Consider the following 23,056-nt stretch of genomic DNA (forward strand, 5'->3'; position numbering starts at 1 on the left):
CTTTTTGAATATAAAACTATTCCTACGGACTTACCTGCACATACTGAGAAAAAGTGGCTTGCCCAGATTTGGTTTTGAAACGTGATTCTGGTATGGAGGATGATAAAATACAACATACTCTACTATGCGTCCAAATCACTGGCCGCTTTGTCTCGGTCCGGCGGAGTGTGTGCCTTTTCCTGTTCCTTGGGTCGCCATGTCTCACTGCGTTGCCCTCGACCAAAAATACGAGACGTTTGGAGCATTGTTTTTCCTTGTTTGGTTTCGTCTCGTCGTGCTCCAGCCGAAGCCGCAGTGACGTTGCGTGATTGGAGACGCCAAAAACGGGGGGCCCTGTCAATAACAAAGAAGCGAATATAGGGAGATGCTGTGCACGGCGACGACGGGATGGGTCCTGCCAGTTCCTGTCTGTGCCTGTCTGTGCCTGGGCTGTTTGTTGGTTTTTCCGCTCGCTTCCAATTAAGCTTGGACCGCTTATAATTGACGTCCATGTTCTTGGAGGCATACAGCAGGCCAAAAAGAAATGAATGTTGCAAAAAGCGAGGGGCAGAGACACACTCTATCCGCAATGTCTGTTGCGTTTTTCATTCTTTTCTTTTCTTCTGCTGGCAGAGCTTGTGAGATATGGGCTAATCTCGTACATAAACACAGGACAACGAACCTAAATGGACTTCTTTTCAACTGGCCGTCCTCTTTGCTCTGTCCATGCTCCTTGTCAGTCTGTGGCGACACTTACAAACTCGCCCTTTCGTCGATGACCTGTTCTCAACGCAGTCGAGTAAAACAAGTGAAACTAGTAGCGTTGCATCCACCAATGCGCGGGCCCTTTTTTGCATGTCGTACGACATCCCGATCGTTTTGGCAGTTTACGGCGTGCAGTTTTTTCAAGACTAGCCATGCACGATGGACGATGCGTGATGCAGGCGCTGTGGTTTTTTTATATACCTTTTTGCCTTTGCAAGAAAAAAGCAGAGAGCGCCTGCATTAGTGTGTATGAAAAAGAGGACCGGCCGGCCGCTTCCCCTCTTCGACTGTCTTGGATGTGCAGACTGCTTTTGGAATGGTGCCAGCGAGCAGTTGCCAGGTCGGTTTTGTCTTGCCGATGGACACAGAGCACTCCCAAGCGGCCAGGTCAGCAACGCACCCAGTGCAGCTCTACGAAAGAGGACAACAAACAACCTTTGCCTGTTGCAGTCGGACATCCAACACATGGAAAGGAACAAAGAGGGGCTCGGCTACCAAGGAAACATCCTAGTGCGCCCGCGAGATGTGGCGGCTAGTATAGCAAAGAGCAAGGAGCTAGGAGCCCGAGTTGGCGGTGGGAACAAGGAACCGGGAACCTAGAACCAGGAGAGGCGCTTTTCATGTGTAAAAAGGTAGGTCATGTACGACATACAGAATCCATCGCACGAAACGTCTTGCCGAAACAAGTGCACGATGCTACTCTGCTCACATCACCTCTAGAAACAATGCAAGGGGATGCGAAGCTCGGAGCGCTTTCGTCACGTCGCAGTTACGCTGACTTTGTTTGGCGCATTTCCTTTTTATTTCGTTGTTCTTTTTCTTTTGTTTCCCGCGGTTCCTCTCTCTTCGCCGGCATCGTGGTGTGATCGACCGCGACACGTCAGCTGAAAGTATGTCGTATGTCGTACGACGTACAAAGAGGCCGTTGAAAGTTGAAAAAGTTTGTCGAGGAACGCGGCCGAAGGAATGAAACGAGGGCGACGGTGCCGACAATCCACAGTCCAGAGAAAACGGCCGGCCGAGACAGCTCGAGGGACAAAAACGTATGGAGATCGGAGCACACAGCGCACCAAACAAAAGGCCGTCGACCTGTTGGCGCCTTTGGGCCGAGGTTGACACTCATCCCTTGCTTCGCCGTGTTCCGTTCCGGCACTTGTTTGTGATGTCGTACTTTGTGCCTTTCCGTGCCTGAGAACCATTCTTAGAGGCGGCACAAGCAAGCTGAACAGCATGCCACCCCACGAGGCAAGGGAGACACAATGCGAGACAGCGAGAGACAGAAGCCGGTAGAAAGACATACGGCACACGCAACGCAGGCATTTGTTTGTGCACTCATTTTAAGCATAGTTACCCGTCGGTGTGATGACTAAGCACGACACGTCAACTCGAGCACCTATTTTTCTATATTGTACAGTGTAGATTTGGAATTTGGTATTTGGTATTTGGTATTTTGATCGTTTGTGCTTTTGCAAGTTGTGTTTGTGCTTGGCGGGCTATATGCGAGAGGGTACAGGGGAGGCACAGCGAGGCATCTGCCTGATATCTCAAGGCAAAACAAGACGATAAAAACAGAAAAGTAAAAAGAAAAAAAAAGGAAATAGTAACCCATGAAAAGACTGTACAACTCGCCATCCAAAACATGGCAAAACAAATGGAAACGACTTTATCTACTCGTCAGCGAGCGTTGCTTTTGGCTCACGCGACCGCGGCCCAACCGCCTAGACGTCCTCGTCGCTGTCGTCGCCCAGCAGCTCGCCCTCGTCGTCGTCCACAATCGCATAGTCGCCCCGTCCGCGCGCAAAGCTGTCGCGCGTCGTGAACCGCCGCGACCCGCCGCCGCCCAGGCCCAGGCCCAGGCCCAGCCGGCTCCATGCGCCCCGCGCACCACCACCGCTGCTGCCGCCCGCGCGCCGCTCCAGGGCGCCGGTGGCCGTCCGCCAGAGCGCCGTCGCCAGCAGCGGCAGCGTGCCGACGACGGCCACGACGCCGGCGGCCGCCATGATGGGGTACTTGATGTAGGGCGCGTCGCTGTCGACGGTGAAGCGCGACGAGCCGCCCTCGCCCAGCCGGATCGCGCCAAACTTGCCCGTCCAGTTGCGGTACACGTACCACGCCACCGCCGCGGCCGCGCCCACCGACACCAGCACAATCACGGCAATCGCAAACGCGCCCGGCCCGCTGTGCTTGCGCGCAAACTCGTCCTCGTGGTCCTGGCACGGCTTCGGCTCCGACGTCTTGTCCGACTCGTCGCCGCCCTCGCACGTCGTCAGCGGGATGCGCCGGAAGCCCGTCGGCGGGTAGTACTCGACCGCGTCCGGGTGCTCGCTGCACCACTGCTTCTTGGACATGGGCGCCAGCCCGGGCACCAGCGAGCACTGCCCGTGGTTGTCGAGCTCAAAGTTGTAGTCGCACTCGTAGTCGCGCCGCGTGCACGTGCAGTTCTCCGTGTTGTACAGGTGCCGGATCTTGTACCCGTTGTAGCACGTGCGGTCCGTCTTCTTGCGCAGGTACCGCGACACGTGCCCAAACAGGCACGACGACTCCGGCAGCAGCGGGTGCGACGGCGACCACAGGTAGTAGTCCGACTTGCCCGCGTCCTTGTCGTCGTGCTCGCACGGCCGGTCCGTCAGCCCGGAAAAGTCCACGTTGATGGTAAACACGTGGTCCCGCCCCGGCGACCGGCACCACAGCAAGAAGTTGCGCGACGCGCCCGACCGCAGCGTCGTAATGTCCAGCACCTCCACCTCCTCGTCGCTGAACTGGTGGTCGCGGAACGTCGCGCCCTCGTCCGTCGTAAACGACACCGTCCGCGTCTTGGCGTTGCGCGGCACCAGCACCACAATCGAGCCCTGGTCGCCAAACTGCCACGTCCACGCGCCCTTCTTGACGTTGCGCCACGTCAGGCCCGCGTCCGTCGTCATAAACGTGTCGGCCTCGCCGATCGGGCCCAGCTGGTCGCCCACGTTGCCGACGCCAAACATCAGCCCCACCGCCCCCGACGACGAGAACGTCTTGCGGTGGTCCTCGCGCTCCGTGTACCCGTGGATGTGCAGCGCGCAGCTCTCGTCGCCGCCCTCGCGCGCGCCCTTGCGCGGCGTGCACCCGTAGTTGTTGTTGTCGACGTCCTTGGGCGGCGGCGGCAGAAACGCCCACTCGGCGCCGTCGTTGTGGCTGATCTTGGTCTGCAGCTTCTTGGCCGTCGCCTTGGCGTCGTCGCGGTTCGCCACCACGTTCACCACCACCACGCCCTCGAGGCCCAGCATCTTCTCAAAGTCCACGTAGTAGCGGTTGTCGCAGTTGACGCCCGCAATGCTCATCACGTACGACGTGCCGTTCGAGTTGCTCTTGAGAATCGTGCCGTAGCGCCTGTCCTTGCCCGTCTCCGTCGCCACAAACAGGTTGACCGCGTGCGTCGAGCTGTCCAGCACCGTGTACTCGTGCTGCTTGGGCACCGCAAAGTTGACGGGGAACCGCGCCTCCGCGTACGTCTCGCCGTCCAGGCTCGCCAGCGCCCGCAGGCTGCTCTTCTCCTTGTCCTCGGCCGCCACCACAATGAACTCGGCCATGGTCGCAAAGCCCTTGACGTTCGCCTCGTGCACCACCTTGGTCTCGAACCAGTCCGTGCTCGACACCAGCTGCAGCGGGTTCGCGTCGCCGTCGCCCTGCACGTCCTCCTCGCGCGCGTGCACCAGGCAGACGACCTCCTCCGGCTTGCGGTTCTTGTACGCGCTCGAGCCGATAAACTCGCACCGCTCCACGTACCGCAGGAGCGTCACCCAGTTGTCGCCGCGGTCCCGCGAAAACGACGCCTCCGTGTAGCACGCGCCCGTGCTCTCGCACTTCTTGCCGATCCAGATCAGCCAGTCCTTGTGGTCCGGGTGGAACAGCAGCGGCGACCGCTCGCTCTCCACGTCCGGCGGGTACGGCGCCTGGAACTCGTGGTACTGCTTGCCGTAGTCCACCGTGTACACGACGTGCTCCTTGGTCGTGACGAAGAACACCATTTCCTTAAAGTACTCGTGCGGGATGATGGCCCACACGCCCACATTGTCAAGCACCTCCGGGTGCGTCCACGTCTTGCCGTGGTCGTTGGTCACGTAGATGGGGCCGCCCTCGCCGCGCGCGCGCTGGATCGGCCGCATGATGATGGCCTCGCTGTCGGCCGTGTCCGAGCTCGAGTCGCCGCGCTCCAGGTAGTGCTTCTCAAAGTCGGTGAACTCGGACAGCTGAAAGTCGTAGGGCGTGTTGGCAATCTCGCCCGACGCCGGCGTGTTGGGTGCCGTGCCCGTCTCGCTGCACTTGTGCTCCACCAGGTCGTCCTTTTGCTTGCCGCCGGTGCGCCTGCACGTGTTGCCCGGGATCAGGCGCCAGCCCGACGAGCCCATAAACACGTCGTCCGGCTTGGCGTCCTTGCCGCTGCACACCTTGCTGCCCTCGGGCAGGACCAGCGGACCCACCCGCACGCACTCGGTGCCGCTCTCGCTGCGGCGGAAGTTGTAGTCGCACTCAAAGTCCAGGTCCGTGCAGTCGCAGTCGGTCGTCTCGACGACAGGGTCCTTGAACTCCTGCTTGAGGAAGCAGGCCGCGTCCTTCTTGCGGCGGTGGTACTTTTGCGTGTGGCCCATCAGGCACGTCGGCTGGCCCTTGTCGTCGACGCGCGCCCACCAGTCCTCGAGATCGCTGTCCTTGCACGTGGCCTCGTGCAGGCCCGCAAAGTCAATGGCGATGATGTGCCAGCGGTCCTTGGCCTCGCCCACCAAGACAAACTTGAGGCTCGTCGAGTCCTGCGTCGTCGTCAGGATGTACGGGCGCACCTGCAGGCCGTCGGGCAGCTTGGCCGCCGTCCAGGTCGTGCCGTGGTCCAGCGAGTAGGTGACCTCGTCGACGTCGGCGGCGTCGCGCACCGCCAGCAGGATCGAGCCCTGGTCGCCAAACTCGTACTTGTGCGGGCCCTTGGGGCCCTCGATCCAGGTCAGGCCGGCGTCGTCCGAGATGAAGAGGCTGCCGTCCTTGTAGTGGCCCAGGTAGTCGCCGGTGTTGCCGACGGCCATGACGAGGCCGGGGGCCGGGCTCGAAAAGACACGGCCCACGTTGCTGAGATCCGTGACCGAGTGCAGGTGCAGGCGCTCCTTGCCCTGGCCGCGCAGGCCGACCGGCGCAAAAGTGCGGCCGTCGTCAAAGGTGATCTCGCTGACAATCTTCTTGTCGACGCGGTCGTTCTTGACGGCCTCGCCGTTCTCGACGCGGTTCACCAGAAAGATGCCCTGGATGCCCGAGATCTTTTCAAAGTCGACGTGGCCGCGCTTGTTGCGGTTCGTGTAGTCGAGGTTCTGGGTAAAGAAGGTGCCGTTGGAGTTGCTCGTGAAGAGCACGCCGGTGGGGTCGGAGGGCCGGGCGTTCATGACGTCGATCTGGATGCTGTAGTTGGTGCTCTCGAGCACGGTGTACGACTCCTGGTTGATGCGGTGGTCGGCCGGGAAGACGGCGCGGTGCCAGCGCAGCGTGTCGTCGGTGACAAAGAGGGCCATCTCGTCCGTGTTCAGCGACGTGGTGGCCACCAGCAGGTACTTCTTGACGGCCGCAATGTTGACAATGCCCTGGACGGGGCGGTTGGTGTCGAGGTTGGGCTCAAACTCCTGGACGACGCCGTCGGCCTTGACGGCCTTGAAGTAGTTGTCGGACACGAGCAGGCGCTGGTCCTGCTTGAACGGCGACAGCGTGTCGCGCACGATGCAGAGGATGCGGCTGGCGTCGAGGTCGGCCGCGCCCGTAGTAAAGAGCTCGGAGCCCTTGGCCCACCAGCAGCCGGCGGTGTTGCCGCGCAAAAACTGGGCGTCGGTGCGGAAGCCGTCGGTGGTGTACATGGCGACCTCGCTGAACGAGGTGGCGTCGTAGTCCATGCCGTTGAAGATGATGCGGTCCGGGTCGGCGGCGTGGAAGGTCAGCACGTCGTACTGGAACATGCTGCTCTCGGCGTCGGTCAGAAACGACTGCCACGTCTTGCCGCGGTCCTCGGTGCGGTAGTGGGTGATGCCCTCGGTCAGGACAAACGCACGCTCGGGGTGGTACTCGTGCATGACAAGGCGCACCGCGGCCATGGCGGGGATGGCCGTGACCTTGTCCCAGTGCGCGCCGGCATCGGCCGAGCGGTAGATGAGGCCCTCGACAAAGTCGTGGAAGAGGATGACGTCCGAGTCCTCAAAGTAGTTGAGGTTGTCGGGCTGGTAGCCGAAGGCGCTGACGTGGAAGGTGGGCCCGTCGGCAGCGGCGGCGGCCGGCGAGATGGCCCAGAATAGAGCCCACAGGGGCGCGGCCAGCGCCGCCGCCGTGTGCAACGCGGAAGAGACCCTCATGGTCGGAGCGGCGCAGAAGCGGGTGTCATAGGCGGGGGAGCGACGCCGAGGGGAGAGAAGGGGAGCAGAGGGTGTGTGAATGGCCCCGGTCGAAGGAATGGACGGACGCAGGGAGGTGTGTGGTTCTCGTCGAGGAGGATGGAGGGGGTCGATTTGTCAAGATTCGACAAGACGCGATTCGAGGTCGACGACTATCCTCGCTGGTGAGGACGTCGGAGGCTCCAGATGCAGATCGGGGACTGGGCGTGGATGTTTTGGTCGCGGGTAGGCAGGTAAGCAGATGGTGCACCAGAAGAAGCCAACGAAGCTCAAGAATGGCAAAAGGGAGAGGTCGTGATGCGTTTTTGGCCGTTTTGAAGCACGTATTAAGGGGGGGGTGACGCCCTGTGCAAAGGGACAGACGGCGTCGAAACGAGGGAATGCGAAGCGAAGAAAAGAAAAGCAACAATGCCCAAAAAGAAATCAAGCCACGGCGGACGAGTGGCGGCGGTGCGGTGTGTTGGGCAAATCGCCAAAAGGAGAGCTGGAGAGTGGAGGAAGAAGAGAGGAAGACAACAAGAGACACGAAACGATGAGAAGCGGAAGGCTGAATCAATGCGTGGATGATGAACTGGCTGGACTGGGGCAAGAGCTTAGGAGGCAGCACGTAAGATAGTACGGCAGGCGCGCAGTTACGCCGTAGGGAAGGAGCCTCAGGGTGTCTCGGGCGCTGACTTGGAGCAGGAGCTCCCCAGTGCGGTGGATACTGTGCCTGCAGCTGCGCATCAGCAGTAGCGCGGGAAATAGCGCGCAAGAAGCTGCAGTTACTGCCTGGTCTGGGCCTTGGCAGGTGTGGCGCTGCCAGGCACCGGTTTGGGTTGTAGGAAGGGAAGGCGCGAACGCGACGCACCACCACTGCCGAAACGGGAGCCCTAAAGGCCTGTAGCGTGCCTCGTCGGGCAACTGTCTCACATGTGTCAGGCAGTCGCTGCACTCTACAATATACTGCATCCGCAGTATGACAAAGAATGGTCCGTTTCTCGCCGTCTTTTAACGTCAGGGCTATCATTTCAAAGTACCGTGCGACATAATACAGCGCGACTCTTTTCGTGCTCGTATTCACACGAGCAAAGCCAAATACACAATAACAAACCGTCCATCTATAATAATACACGTCGAGCGATACGTCGCAGTAGCTCGTTCTTTCTTTTGAACAAGAATACACCGAGTGCCCAGATCCTTATCCTTATCCAATTCCAATTCCAATTCCAATCCCACCAGGAACCCCTTAACCTCTGATCTGGCCAAAGCCAATGCGCCGAGAGCTTGCTGCGTCTCGTCTTTTGATCATCTCCTTTTGCACCGTTCTCTCGCTCTGTCCCCCTCTCGTCTTGTTCATCTTCATCCATCACCCCTTTTGACTGTTGTCCTCCAGTTCCTCCGTGTAGTAAGGTCCGTGAGTCTGTATTATGATAAAATCGACGGAGACAGGTCGCCGCCTGATCCCCGCACTGTCCTCCAAATACTCCGTTTCGGGGTGGAGACGAGGTTCCGATAGATTTCCGTAAAAGCAAGAGTGCCGTGACAATGGTGGGTCGTAGTTGTTGAGTTGTGGATGTATCAGGTGGCGTTGATGGCATCGAGATGTGGCAGTCCAGTCGGAAACGGGGTCGCAGATAAAAAACAAAACATATGGCCAGCGCCGCCCGGTAGATAACAAACAAATAAGGAATAAACAAACGCCGCACAAATTACCCCGTAAAGGATTTTAAAACATCATGTGAAAAGGTGAATATGCAAAACGCGGCAGATCAAGCGACGCCTCGGCGTCATCACTGCGCACTCGCAGCCTCGAGCTCTTGGCCCACGCGCTGCTCCAGCTGCTGCTCGATGTGCTCCTCCAGAGGGTGCTGCTCCAGCGGCTGGTCCTGTGGCTGGTCCTGTGGCTGCTCTTGAGGCTGCTCTTGAGGCTGCTCTTGAGGCTGCTCTTGAGGCTGCTCGTGTGCAGCCCGAGACACTTCCGTCTCGGGCGCCACGGCGGGTGACAGCGCCTTGGCCCCGGCGGCAGCAATGGCCGCCGCCGCAGCAGCGACCGTTTCCACGGACACTGGTGCGTCAGATACCTGCGCTTCCGCGGCGGGCGCTTCCGCGGGTGCTGCTGCGGGGGCCCCGGCCAGCGCCCGTTTGAGCGCGGCGACTTGTGCCTCGTAGGCCCGGTTGTCCGACTCGAGCCGGGCCACCCGCTCATCCTGTCGGCGCATCCGCTCGTCCTGCGCCTTGAGCTTGTCCTCGAGCGTCTGGACATACGCCCACATGCCCTGTTCGGACGAGAAAAAGTTGGCATTGTGGGCGGGCGAGCCGTTGCTGTTGGAGGCGGGCCGCAGCAGGACGTGATTGCCGACGGCGGGGCTCAACGGCTTCGGGCTCTCCGCGATGCCGTGCTGTGAGAAGAGGCCGGCCGCATGTGCGGCGTTGCTGCCCGCGCTGAGGGGCAGCACCATGGACGACGAGGAGATGCTGGTGCTGGGCGTGTGGGCGCTGCCGGACACGGTGGTGGCCGTGGCGGAGCTAGCGGTACCGGTGCGGTCGACGCTGGGCGGGTAGAGGCCACCCGACGACCTCGGCTGCTGGTGCGACTGGTGCGGCTGTTGGGACATGGGCGGGTAGGTGCGCGCGTGCTGTTGGGCGCCGCCGCCAAAGGAGTCTGGGCCGCCGGGCGTGCCGCGCGCATGGTCTGTCTTGATGCCCGGCAAGCTCAGGCGGCGGCGCTCTTCCTCGCCAGCGGCAGCACCAGCTGCCGCGCTGCTGTCGTACTCGATACCGGACATGACCGAGTCGTCGCCCCCGGCCGTCGTGTCCATGAGGCTCGAGTTGCCCTCAAAGCTGTCGTCGGCGCCACCCAAGGCGCCAAAGGTGTTGGAGCTCGAGCGGCGGCCGGCACAACCGCCAGCGCCTTTGCTGTGGCGGGCCAGGGCGTCGCCGCGGGCAAACTTGCGGTCGCAGCGAGGACAGATGTGGGGCTTTTCGCCGGTGTGCAGCTTGGAGTGGCGCTTGAGATCGTGGAGGCGGCGGAAGCGCATGTCGCAGCCCTGGCAGACATAGGGCTTCTCCTGGCTGTGGGTGAGCAGGTGGCTCTTCAAGTTATGATGGCGGGTGAACTCGGTGTCACAGTAGGGGCACTTGTGGCGCTTGGAGGTGGGCGACTTGGGGGCCAGCTCGGGAATGATGAGGTTCGACGGCGTCGGTGCGGTGGCCGAGGTCGGTGTCGGTTGGGCAGCAGTGGACGCAGCTGTGGGGCCGGGGTAGAATCGTGGTGAAGATGGACCTTGCTGCAGCTGTTGTTGCTGCAGCTGTTGGAGTCGTTGCTGGTGCTGCTCTTCTTCACGCGCAATCGCCGGATCAAGTTCCATGTGGTCCGTAGCTGGGACCGTGTTGGCCGGCGGCGCTCCAGACGACGCGGTAGCTGCAGCGGCGGCGGCGGCGGCTGCCGCTACTGCAACGCTGGCAGCTTTTGAGGCGGCAAGCTGGCTGGCAGCCGCCTCGGCCAGGGCAGTAGCAGCTGCAGCATCACCGGCGCCCGGCGCTTGTTGCGGGTCGTGCGGTGGTGTTGACTGCTGGGCTGTCGTCTCGTCTGTGTCGTTCCCATCCATCTCGGCGGCCGCGGCCTCGCCCCTGTCCGTGTCCGCGCCCGTATGTGCCGCGCTTCGTGTCGCTGCTTCAGCAGCTGCCGCGGCTTCGGCGGCCTCGGCCACGCGCTGGGACATGAGGGCTTCGGCGCCGCGCAGCACAGAGAGCGCGGTCTGTGCGGCATCGTGGTTGGCGATGTGGTCGGCAGTGCCAGCAGCACCGGCAGTGCCGGGCTGGGGATCTACGCCATCGACGGCTTCAGCGCCATCGACTGTTGCGCCGTGGTCGTCGAAGCGCGAGCCGCTGGCAAGACGCGCCAGTTTGCGTGGTGAGAGTTGGGGGTCTTCGAGCAGGCTGTGGTCGTGGTTCTGATGCCGATTGGCGTCGTCCTGGGGTATGTCATCGACGGCGGCAGACGACGGCGATCGCAGTCGCTTTGTTGCGGACCGCGCGGCAGCGGCGGCGGCGGCGGCAGATGCAGCTGCAGCGACGGCGGCTGCGGCGGCATCGGCTGTCTCGGCGTCGGTTACTGCTGCGACGGCAGTGTGTGCTGCTTGTGATGGGGAGGTCTCGATTGCAGGTGCTGTGGAATCGGCAGCAGCGGCTGTCGTGCGATCGGACTCGGGCACGAGGACTTGGCTGGACGCCGCCTCGACGGAGTCGGCGGGTTTCTCGACTGCCGCCATTGAAACGACGGGGAGGAAAGAGTGTAGTCGATACGTGGCGTTGATCGCGAGGAGGATGGAATCAATGTTGGTGTTGTGGTAGATGTGGATGTGGTCGCTGTTTTACGAGGCGACAAATCAATACTCGACAATCGACGAGCATCAATCAACAGCCGTCAATCGACACCAAACCAACCCGAATCGACGTCGTGAAAAGGAAGACGTGAAATAAAAAAGGGAAATCGATGGCAGCCAAAACACTGACTCGACAGAATCGACAGAATCGACAGAACCGCGTATCTCAAATCGAAATCAACGGGGTGTTCCCTCTCAACACGCAACGCGTCGATTCTCTGGGAGCATCGGAACCGCTGGCAATTGTCTTTGCAATTGTCCTTTGCTTCCGTCTGTTTGTTTGTATTTTTTTCTTTTTGATTTTCTGTTTTGGGGGGGTTTCTCCAGTTTCTGTTCCCGTTTTGTCTCTCAATTTCTTGCTGCTCCGAAAATGAGGGACGTCGGCGACACTCGCTCAACAACAGCCTTCCAAGAGCATAATCGATTTCGAAGGAGGGGGGGTGGAAGGCAATCGAAAAGCAGAGGAGCAATCGGTTGTCAACAGGGCTTTTTGGAGGCCAGCAGCGTGAGAAAAAAAGAGGAGTCGGGATGTGTGGCTGGAGAAACGTGGCGACAGCTCTGGGTTGATTTTGGTTTGGGGAAAAAAGAGAGAAGAGAGAAAAGAGAGCAGGGAATGGAGACTTGGAGCCGGGCGGCTGGAGAAGGAGAATGGAGAAAGGCAAGGGCGACGGACGTTTGACAGTGGGAAAATGGAAATGGGAAACGGCTAAACTAGGAAGGATTAGGTAATAGGGCGAATTGATACTGCCAAAGAGGCTGAAGGTCCAGAGAGGGAAGGAGAGCTTGTGGCGACTGTTGTTTTGTTGACAGCAATGAAAGCGAAAGGAAGGCACGACGGGAAAACGGGCAAAATGGCAAGAAGACAGGAAAGCGCATTGCGTGTCACGACGGAAATGGAAAGAGCAATTGCCGTCCGATGCGTGAAAGACTTGTTTGCTGGGCTGCTCCTTCCCTTGGACCACGCGAAGTACGAGGTGAGGAAAGAGCGACGGCGACTGGGCGTTCTGAGCAGCCAGAATGCTTGGCCAGGTGAGGCTGGTGAGCACCAAAGGGAAGTAGCGGGTCCTCTGCGCTCAGTGGCTTCCTACAGCGCGACAGCGGATACGGGACAGTGGAGAGCTGATAGGTGAAAGGTCCAATTAGCGGGCCGTGCGGTGTGTGCAGGACTGCTGTGTGGGCGCATTTGGTGGGACGCCTTGGGGAAGACAGCCACAACGGGGCGCCTTCATCCACTAAACCGTAGCGGCATCAACTAGGTCGCAGTGGGTAATGAGTGACAGAGGGTGCCTAAGCCACGAGGGCGCCCAAAACAGAGTGAGCCGGCAGTTTCTACGCAGTATGCCAGGGACTATCACAGAAAAGACCTCGCACGAGACACAAGACAGAAAGCAACACAACCAACCGAGACGACACGATACAAACTAGGGAAAGGGCCGCCACAGTCGTGTATGTCCGTGCTTCGGGCCATTGGGAGAGTGTGTCCTGTGTGTATGATTGCCTCAAGGTGGCTGTCTCGCATGTGGCGCGTTATCTGTTTTGTTGCGTCTGTGACTTCTTGGCTTTGCATTTGTTGGGTTGTGCTACCTCTTCTTGCATCTTACTTGCTTGTATCTCCTTGTCCCAGCGCTGCAATTGGATGCCATGTTGGGTTGCGCTCGGTTCCTTCACAGAGAAACAAGGTGGTGTCCCTATTCCTTTTGGGTGAATTTGCGTGTCGCGACGTCAGCTGAATGGCAGTACTCGCAGTGGTTCATTACCCCGTCGATAGCCAACGACAAGGACGAAAGAGACCAAAAGGATGCAAAGGCGAGGCGGGCCATCCGAGACGCTGGCTGGCTGGGCTCTGTTGGGCTGAGGACTGTCTGCAGAATACGAGGAGAGCGGAGGCCGCATGGTGGTGTGGAGAGAGTATTTCGTTCTAGGGGAGACATATCACAGTCAGATACTCCGTATTACTTGTTGACACAAGGCTCTTGTCCCTATTGGTAAGATATCTTACGTACTCCTGATTGTGACTTGTCAGATACGGAGTATTTCTCCATCACAATAGGACATGATGGGCGACGAGGAATCCATGAATCAGAGAGCCAATACTCCGTAATTACTGTGTAGACGCAGAAAGCTACGAAAGCCTAGCCGGCAGACCCGCTTTCAGCCAACACAACAACGGAGCTTGTGGCTGCAAGTGGGAGGCTCTGGCAGTGACAGCTGAGAGTGGGGATGGGAGATACGTAAATTGAGAGGCAGCCGCATATTTCGGACGGCTGGGGACGTTTGCCATTGGACTACGACGGTATTCCGTATTTGTACGAAATTTGTGCTTGCAGTGACGACTTGGTCTGTCAAGCCACGAGAGGCTAAAGTTTATTGCAGGTCAAGATGGACAGGGGCAGGCTGTGAGAGTATTGGGCTGTGCTGACTGGTGGTGAGCAGCCGGGACAATCGGGGCAGTCGGGGCAGTCGGGGCAGCGTGAACAGGTTTCATGTATTCCATACGCAGCACGTTTTATTTCATACGTATTCTGCGAGGTGAACTGTGTAAGATAGGTCCGCCGTAGCCTGGAGCACGGGGAATTTCAAAATGTATTTTAAGAACAGAGGATCTGTGCGCTGTTTAGGGGTTCACGGAGGTGTTATTACAAACGTACATGCACCCCAACTCGGCAAAGATTGCACGTAAGAGCCAGGAAGAGCAATGCCGGGCATCGGTTAATTTGGCAAAGGAAGCTCGGGCAGACGAGCTCCTGCAACCTCACCTGCGTCCAGACGCGTCATGTCTGTGTCAAGATCTGGGAGAGGTCGTGTCGAGTCGAGTCGTCTTGGGAGGCGGGACTCTAGTCAGGAACGAAAATGAGGAGACCAAAGTGGACCAGAGGAGGCCAAGACGGAGCCCTCTTCCCTCCGTCGACTCCGCTGTCCCTCCTGTCTCCATACAGTGTCCATTTTCGTGTTGTACCTGTGCTTCTCCGTCGACGGACCTGTGAAAAGGTTGTTGACTTTGTTAATCAACAGGTTTATAATTCACAACTCACATGATAGCAAGACCAATCTTACCTCCTGGAATCGCGGCTTGCCAGCATATACGATCTATTGTAGCTGTAAAAGTTTACCCGGTCTGGCTTTTATGGTAAAGTGAATACAAAGCAGAGGAAGCCCAGGTCAATATCAAAATGAAAAGACTGAAAATAGAACACAGGAAAGGAACCATTCAATGGCCGAGGCTAAAAATCAAGTTGACGAAATCAACAATCAACAAATCAACAATCAACAAATCAACAACCCAAAAGATACACGCCGCCAGACTATGTAGAGAAAAGGGGTAATTCACCCACGCAGTGCCTGCCGAAGGAGGGGACCAGCCGAGAGGATCCAGGCCCGCCAGACTGTGGCTGTGCTGCAGATGCGCGATGCAGAACGAATAACGCAAACACAGACCAGAAAGACAAGCTGCCAGCGAGCTGCCAACGACGCGACATGGAGCGGAGACTTGTTGTCCTCCGACCGCACTGGCACCAAGCCGACATGACGAGGTGTGCGTGACATCTCAGCTGACAGGTTGCCATGATTGTCCGATGGGAATGGCGATACGACACACAGAAGACAGCAGCATATGCCGCTGACAAAAACTTACCCACACGACAGTGGATATGCATAGGCAATAATTACTTCCTATCCCACCGACATCTTGCGGAGATTTAGGTGTTCTTTGCGTTTTATTTATCTCGGCATATATTTATTCATTTTGGCCATTTTCAGCTACCCCTTGGCTTGCTTGAGCTCCCATATACGATGGCAAGCTCCACTTGTCGGCATGTAACTGCACATCCGTCGAAATTGCTTTGTACACCACAGAAACGCCATGCAGCCACCCATGCCTGCGGAAGTTTGTTTCCTTTTGGCAGCCATAGACGCAGCCTACATGAAGAGCTTGAGAACAGTCTTCTTATGTGTGGTGGTGAATAACAGGATGCGCGGCCGTAGGCAAAGTCAGATTGGTGGTCGTTCGTGTCCAAGTACCGATATCAAATTCTTGAAAATAGGCTTCCGCATATTCGCATCGTCTTCTTTGATGGATACAAGTTTTATGGTTTATTCTACTTTTTCCGACTTCTGTTGATTTATGCGTTTCCAAGCAAGCCTATGTGCTTCGCTTGTTTTCGTGATGCACAATGCCTTATCAAAGGCCAAGATCTATCTGTCGTGGCATATAGATAATGGAAAGGGATTATATGATATTGCAGTCTGGTATGAAGTTGCACTTCGGCATCTCGGAAGGCGCCTAGTCTACGAACTCGTTGGCTGTAATCTAGAGGACGGTGTGTTTGTTTGGCAAGGCTGTAGCGAAGGATGCCTCAGAGGATATTTTGTTACATTTCGAATAGAAACATCACCGCTTTGTTTCGTGACCACATCATGCTCGATTTTCCTGCCGTTTGCTGCTTTCTTTTCTATAAAAACCAATCATAAATGAATAAAAATATCAGCCAAAACCATCTGTATCACCTTGACGAGGCTGTGGACAAAGACAACATCTCAATGCGCCTTACCCGTCGCCATACCCACAACTCACGAACCACGCGCCCGTGGTTTGTAAACAATACAAATCGACAGTGATCGTACGTATTGAATCCCTCGAAACTGGGCCTACAAGGACGAAGAAGTGAAAACACAACGTTCATCGACATGGCTACTTCGGTATGCGGCCGTTTGTTACCATCGCGGCTTATTTTGTCGAGATCGACCGTCAGATCGTGCATTCTTGCGGATTTGCGATGCGATTCAAAGTCCCTGGTACACGGACAGGACACGGACTCTGCTCGTCTTTCCCTTTTGTGTTTGTATTGTTTACAGTCTGCAGCCCTTTTCCGCGTCGACAATCTCAAACATCACGCGCCAAGCTGCACTCCCGACCACATTCCAATCACGCAGACCGCCCACACCACGGCCACGCTGTACCGAGGGATTGGCAGTCCTTTTACGGTCTGCCCCTATTATTTTGTACGCTGGATTGCGTTGGTAATTGAATTTGTCACTTGTTTCTGTCGACAAAGGACGCCTCGCGGCTGTTCATGATATCATCCACGGCCACACCATCATCGTCTTGTTAGACCATACACTCGCCTTGTCCTCAAGACGCTACTTTTTAACGTACTGGAATCGCAGTGGCATCCAAAGGCAGGTGGTTTGTTCACGTAGAGCGTGTTTTGGAAGCTTCCGTGTCCGCCAGCAACTTGACGTGCACGGGCATCGACGTTTGTGATGCTATTTGGGTGGCATGTCGAAGTGTATACACTCTACAGTACTTGGGACGCAGGTTACGTGCGAGTCCAGCGTACACGGCAGGATTCCTAGACCTTACTACATCCATTTCGGCTCGCAACCTATACTATTCAAATATTTCCGGACACGACGGATGTCATAACGATGTAATAATATGTTTGTATCGAATTTCTTCAGCCGGTGCAACGCTCTTGTCATCAGACAACAGAGGCAAACTCCCTAGATGGCCGTTCACAAAATTCATGATCCCTGGCCAGTTCACTTCCACTTGGTGGGAATGCCATCGCGAGAGATGAGGAGGAGAACAACTCTGCCGCTGCATAAGTCTGCCCGATGACAATGGAGACATCGACACCACGATAGATCACGAGACGCAATCACCGTCATCGTTTTCTTCCGTGCGTGTCTTCTGATTTGCCACAGGCAAGTTCCTTCGGCAAACCATGGAAAACGCGAAAACCGAAAACCGAACACTCGGGCCGGAGCCAATGGAGAAAGAGATGAGTGAAAATATAGACACAAACGGGGGGAAAATGGAAGAATAAGCCTCACGTTTTCACGTCACTAACGAGATAATTTTTTATCGTCAAACATATCGTCGCTTTTGGCATTGAAACCCTTTCAACGGCTTCTTTGTGCTTTTTTGTTTCTTTGTCTGTTCGTTCCACCAAGCCAATACCGCCGGCGGTTAACAGCGTCGGTCTATTGTCCATGTGGATCGCAGCAACGGTCGAGACCATGGTCCAGGTCAGAACCACGAAGAAAACATGCAGAGCGAGGAAACGAAGCTCATGGAGAGACCACAGATAGTAGAAATGCTTTCGCCACTAGGTGTTTAAAAGTCCATTTATTCTTTTTTGTCCTCTCTTTGGTCACATATCTCGTTCCATATCTCCAAAAGAAACAGCGTGAACTGACCAGAGCTTCATTTTATCCCGCAGCTTGTCAATTATCTCCTTGACCAAATAAAAAATCAACGGTTTCAGGTCCGTCGTTGGGTCTTGTGTGGTTTCTTTGTTCTCGCTCTTTGTTCTTTGGACTGTTGTGGTTTCACCATATCGACGGCGTCCTTTGTTCCTGGATCCAACCGGGTCGAGCCGGCAAAAAACGGTGCTGCCAGTCGTCGAAAGGTTACTTTCCCATGACAAAATACACAATATGCCGTAAGAGAGGGCTAAAAAATCCAGGGTCTCTTTTCAAAAGTCGCTGGTCGTCGAATTCCATCCGATCAACTCTGCCACTCGAGATGCGAGTTGCTGGAACGAGAACCAACTGGCGCACTTTATCTTGAACGTCGTTGGCCATGCAGCAATTTGTTCCCGCTGCTGTGTAAATTGCAATACATAGTCCTATTTAACAGATGCATACTTTGACCCGGATTGTGTATGCATGCTCTTTCACTCTCTTTCTCTCGTCGTCTTCATTAGCGCGTATGCGCAATTAATGGACGGGATAAATGTAGAGGAAGTAGCAAAAAAAAAAAAAAAAAACGAAGAAAGAAGAAAGAAGAAAGAAGAAAGAAGAAAGAAGAAAGAAAACAAAATCAAAGCAACAAGAAGACCTGACAACAGCCTCCGGGTGGACCGCCACGCCGACAGCATCCCTTTGTCGGCTCCGCATCTCTTTGTCGGCCAGTGGATCCAAGAAGAAGTCGATTGTCGTAGCCCACGTCTCAAAGAACCTTCGAAGACGGGATATTGTGACATGTCCGGGCTATTTTCTGGATAAGTTGGACAGATCAAGAAGTCAAGTGTATAGGGTACGTCGTACGTCGTATGTTCAAATGGCATATCCAAGTACCCCGTACGACATACTTTTGTATCCTTTTCCTGCGCTTGATGCGACACGAAATGAAATTGGGATACGATGTTGGGCGGATGGCGATACACCAAAATGCACCTGCTCCGTGCGACATGCATCGTATTCTCGTGACTGTCGTGTTTCTGATCGGTCACTTCGGTCACTTCAGCCTCGCGAGGTTGGCTGCTTGTTTTCTCGGCATTTATTATTATTATTATTTCTCTTTCCATTCGTCGACTCCACCAATCTCGCTGGAGTTAAGGAAGAACGAGGGACATTGGACTCTGGCTGGAACGAACGCCGAGTGTCTGCATAAAGTGGCCCACCAGATTTCACCAGCCAAGATCAATTGAGCCGTGGTCGTGCACAGGCCGTCGGAGACAGAAAGTGAGCGTGAGAGAGGAGGGAGGAGAAAGGCCAGAACACGAAATGTTGGCCGTAAAATCCAAAGCGGAGCAGATCATTGGGACGATCCCTATTCCAGGCAAGAGCCCAAATCAGGGTGCGGCGGGGCTAACCTAAACCTGGACTGGCGCAATGGCCAAATCAGGTCAAGTTCAGGAACAGGGGACGACCGACCAATCAGAAATGAAATTTCGACGAATTGGTGGGGCAGGAGCCAGGGACAAACAACAAGGGCCCAAGGGGCTCGACTTGGGATGGTGTGGGAGGCAGGCGCGCTGGAATAAGGGAGGAAAGAGGAAAGGGAGCAATGGAGAGGACAAGGAAGGACCGACCGACCAGCCCAGGAGCAGGGGTCAACAGAAAAGGGGCCATCGGAGGATTTCCTGCTTGTGCACAAACAAACTGCATGTCGACTGCGTCCCCTTTCATTCGTGTTTCCTTGTTTCTGAAACGGCCGCGCCCCAGCCAGTCCAGTCAAGCGGCGATGCGTCGTCCATCATTGTGGGCATGTTCCGTGGCCTGCTCGCCCGCTAGGTTTGTCTTGGCTTCTCACGGCGGCCCTCTTTTGATTCTGGCTTCGAACCCGAGTACACAAACGACGTACGGAGTGCGGAAATACAGAGCTATATTTCGTACAGAATACATCGTCCAGAATACTGTCGGGACCATGATTTCTCGTTTAAAGACTGCCCCTCGATCGCCCTGTGAGCGGTGCATTCCAGTCGCGTCTTGGTGGTATGAAGGGACAGACCGGCCAGCAAAACAAGGGCAAAGTGGAAGTGGAACGCGGAGGCAAAGGGACGGACTGGAAAAAGCCAGAAAGGCACAAAGGGTCCTCGGGTCTTTTCCTGTCTCGTGTGCGGTCGTTCGTCGCGTACGATGCAAGTCTTGTCTTCCCACCAGACAATCGACCTCGAGCTTCGTCAACGCCGCCTCTCACTCGCTCACGCTCACAGCCTCTCGCAATTTCTCACTCTCACCCACTGCCAATACACACACCCCTGTCGTCGCTCCACCAGGCGCCGTGTTGGCGATACCATCGTACAAGGGGCTGCTCCCCCATTCAGTTCAGACCAGAAAGAGACAGAGAGACCACCAAGATTACGGAGTACAGACCCCTGGTCCACTCCCACTTGCCACACCGTTTCTTGGTCTGCCCTCTTTTTCCTGTTCTCTTCAGACTTTTTTTCATTTCCACTTGTTTGGTCCTTCAATGGGGAATGCAATTTCGCCAAGCCCCGACCATCAAGGACGATCATTGGACGACGGCGTCGGTCACAGGCCCTCAGGCCCTTCAATCACGGGTTATTGCGACCTGCGCTCGCCGTCGTTAGTGGTTTACGGGCTTCTGTTTGTGCCTTTTCGTGCTTGTTTTGTGTCCGCATCTTGCTTGTGCCTCTCCGTCGTAGCCTGTATTTTATTTCTGTATCAGTGGGCGTGGACTGACTTTCAATCGTCGAACCCCCCCCCCCCCCCCCCCCCCTTCCAACCGATGCTCTTCATTTGGTGGCTCCTCTCCCACTCACTACAGATTAATTACCTTTCGCCCATTCCTAGACCGCCCACTCCCTTTTTGGTGTCTCTCCCTTTTCCTCTTACCTCTTTCGCTCGCTTCTCTCTTCTTTTGCCCTTCTTTCTTCCTTCTCCTTTTCTCCCTTTTTGCTTTCTCGTTTCTGCAAAACACAGCATCACGGTCGACATTCCGTCACCCCCTACGCTCGCTTCTCCATCCAACTGAGGATCTTGTTCCTCTATCACGCTCCTTTTGGAAGTTGTTTTATCGACCGTCAGAGTGAAGCCAAACAAACAGCATCGGACCTGAACCGCCGACTCGCACGAGTAATCAGAAGGTGGGTTGAACTACAAAGTGAGAGAAGACGGCGAAACCACGACGGGATAAACAAAGATACTCGACGAAAGTGAACAAACGACAAACGACAAGAAATGAAATCAGCGTAATCGATTGAGCGTGACAAACGCAAACGACGACACAATCGAAACAAAACAGTGATCGAAACAAAGAGGATCAACAATCACCGTCGGCATTGATATCGACAAGAGCGACATATTGAATTTGTACGGTTCGCGCATTGCACAGCATTGTTCGAAAATCACGGCGACATCACCTCAACGGCTTCGGAAACGACTTCAATTCAAGTTTTGCTATTTCTTGTTGTGTTGATCGCAAAAACACATTGCGCACATCACCAGATCGATCTACGCCAAGCCTTTTGAATACGGCGCATCATCACAAAACATCTCGTCAGAGTATACTAACACACGCTGTAGCAAAACACCAACCAATCGCCATAAACTTGTCACCATGAAGGGTTTCGTCCAGATTGCCGTCACGGCTGCGCTCGTGGCCGGCGCCTCCGCCGACATGGCCCACCAGCGTCACCAGCACATGCACCGCCACCGCGCCATGAACGTCGAGAAGCGCGAGGCCGCTGTCGAGGTCCCCGCCCAAGTCGAGAAGCGCGCCCCCGCCGTCGCCACCGCCGTCGACCCCGTCGAGACCAAGTACGTCTACTCGGACGGCGAGACTGTCAACGCCGCCGAGGCCAAGGCCTGCATCCAGAACGGCGAGTGCGTGGTGGTCGGCACGTCGACGCCCAAGTCGCCCCCCAAGCCCAAGCCCACCAAGCAGGCCGCCGAGTTCTTTGAGAGCAAGGCCTCGAGCACCAAGACCACGTCGTCGACGTCGTCCACCTCGACCTCGACCTCGACCTCGACCACCTCGTCCTCGACCTCGACGTCCACCTCGACCACCTCGTCGTCCACGTCCACCTCGTCGACCGCGTCGGCTGCGCCGGCCAGCAACAGCAACGTCACCGCCGCCGGCTCTGGCTCTGGCTCGACCGCCGAGTTCCCCAGCGGCAAGATCCCTTGCTCGCACTTCCCCTCCGACTACGGCGCGGTCCCGCTCAGCTGGATCGGCCTCGACGGCTGGGCCTCCATCCAGGCCACGGGCTCCTGGACGCCCGGCACCCTGATCTCCGACATTGTCGAGCCCACCAGCGGCGGCTGTGTTCCGGGGTCCTTCTGCTCGTACGCCTGCGCGGCCGGCCAGACCAAGACCCAGTGGCCCACCACGTCGCAGGGCGCCACCGGCCAGTCCATTGGCGGCCTCTGGTGCAACGCCAACGGCTTCCTGGAGCTGACCAACAGCAACTTCAACACGCTGTGCATGGACGGCCTCGGCGGCATCAGCGTCGTCAACGAGCTGTCGGACGTGGCCTGCGTCTGCGGCACCAACTACCCCGGCAACGAGATGATGAACATCCCCCTGGTCACGGAGCCCGGCAACACCTACACCCTGACCAACCTCGACGCCAAGGTCGCCTACCAGTGGCAGGGCAAGTACACCAGCGGCCAGTTCTACGTCAACAACGCCGGCGTCAGTGTCGAGCAGGCCTGCGTCTGGAACAGCCCCGAGTACCCCGACTCGGCCGGCAACTGGGCCCCCGTCAACATTGGCGCCGGCACCGACGTCAACGGCATCACCTACCTGTCCATCTTCCCCAACGCGCCCACCTCGACGGCCCAGCTCAACTTTGACATTGAGATCACCGGCGACATCACCGCCCCCTGCTACATCAAGGGCGGCTCCTACTACGGCGGCTCTAACGGCTGCACCACGGCCCTGCAGTCGGGCGGCTCGGCCAAGATTGTCTTCAAGGCCTCTGGCAGCTCGTAAGCGCGCCGGTGAGGGCAAGCCAAAAAAGGACATGTGTACATGGAGGAAATCAGGGACACAAGGAAACATGATACATAGTGAAGGGACAAAGGGACGCGAGAGCCGGGGGTGTCCTCCTTTTTCAGTTCTGATGGACGGTGCTTATTTCTGTGAAACGAGTTTTCACACCTTTGTTTATTTTGTGTGGCTGTTTGCCCTGTTTTGACTTTTTGGGTCACTCACTCGCTTACTTGTTTGTTGCCGAATCTCTTTGTCGTTTAATCTGCCTTTTTCGTGACCGATGCCCGTTTCCCGCCCCAATCTTTCTTCTTCTCTCCCCCATTTTCAGTCTTGCCTTTCTGCTGCATTGATTCACGTCACTTTCCCCT

The 23,056-nt window shown here is 56.6% G+C and overlaps 3 protein-coding genes across 3 annotated transcripts; 1 reads left to right on the top strand and 2 right to left on the bottom strand.

The window, feature by feature from the left end:
- Positions 1-2,462: 2,462 nt before the first annotated feature.
- Positions 2,463-7,097, bottom strand: SPBR_03405 (vacuolar protein sorting protein; the record flags this gene model as incomplete). Its single annotated transcript, XM_040761696.1, has 1 exon — positions 2,463-7,097. One exon carries the CDS (start codon positions 7,095-7,097, stop codon positions 2,463-2,465), a length of 4,635 nt encoding a protein of 1,544 aa, XP_040623142.1.
- Positions 7,098-8,908: 1,811 nt separating this feature from the next.
- On the bottom strand, positions 8,909-11,389 carry SPBR_03430 (uncharacterized protein; the record flags this gene model as incomplete). Its single annotated transcript, XM_040761721.1, has 1 exon — positions 8,909-11,389. One exon carries the CDS (start codon positions 11,387-11,389, stop codon positions 8,909-8,911), a length of 2,481 nt encoding a protein of 826 aa, XP_040623143.1.
- A 9,922-nt stretch (positions 11,390-21,311) lies between these two features.
- On the top strand, positions 21,312-22,688 carry SPBR_03492 (sun domain containing protein; the record flags this gene model as incomplete). Its single annotated transcript, XM_040761783.1, has 1 exon — positions 21,312-22,688. The coding sequence occupies one exon, from the start codon at positions 21,312-21,314 to the stop codon at positions 22,686-22,688; it is 1,377 nt and encodes a 458-aa protein (XP_040623144.1).
- Positions 22,689-23,056: the final 368 nt, after the last annotated feature.

Source organism: Sporothrix brasiliensis, assembly GCF_000820605.1.
Source record: "Sporothrix brasiliensis 5110 chromosome Unknown Cont13, whole genome shotgun sequence".
NCBI lineage: Eukaryota > Fungi > Ascomycota > Sordariomycetes > Ophiostomatales > Ophiostomataceae > Sporothrix > Sporothrix brasiliensis.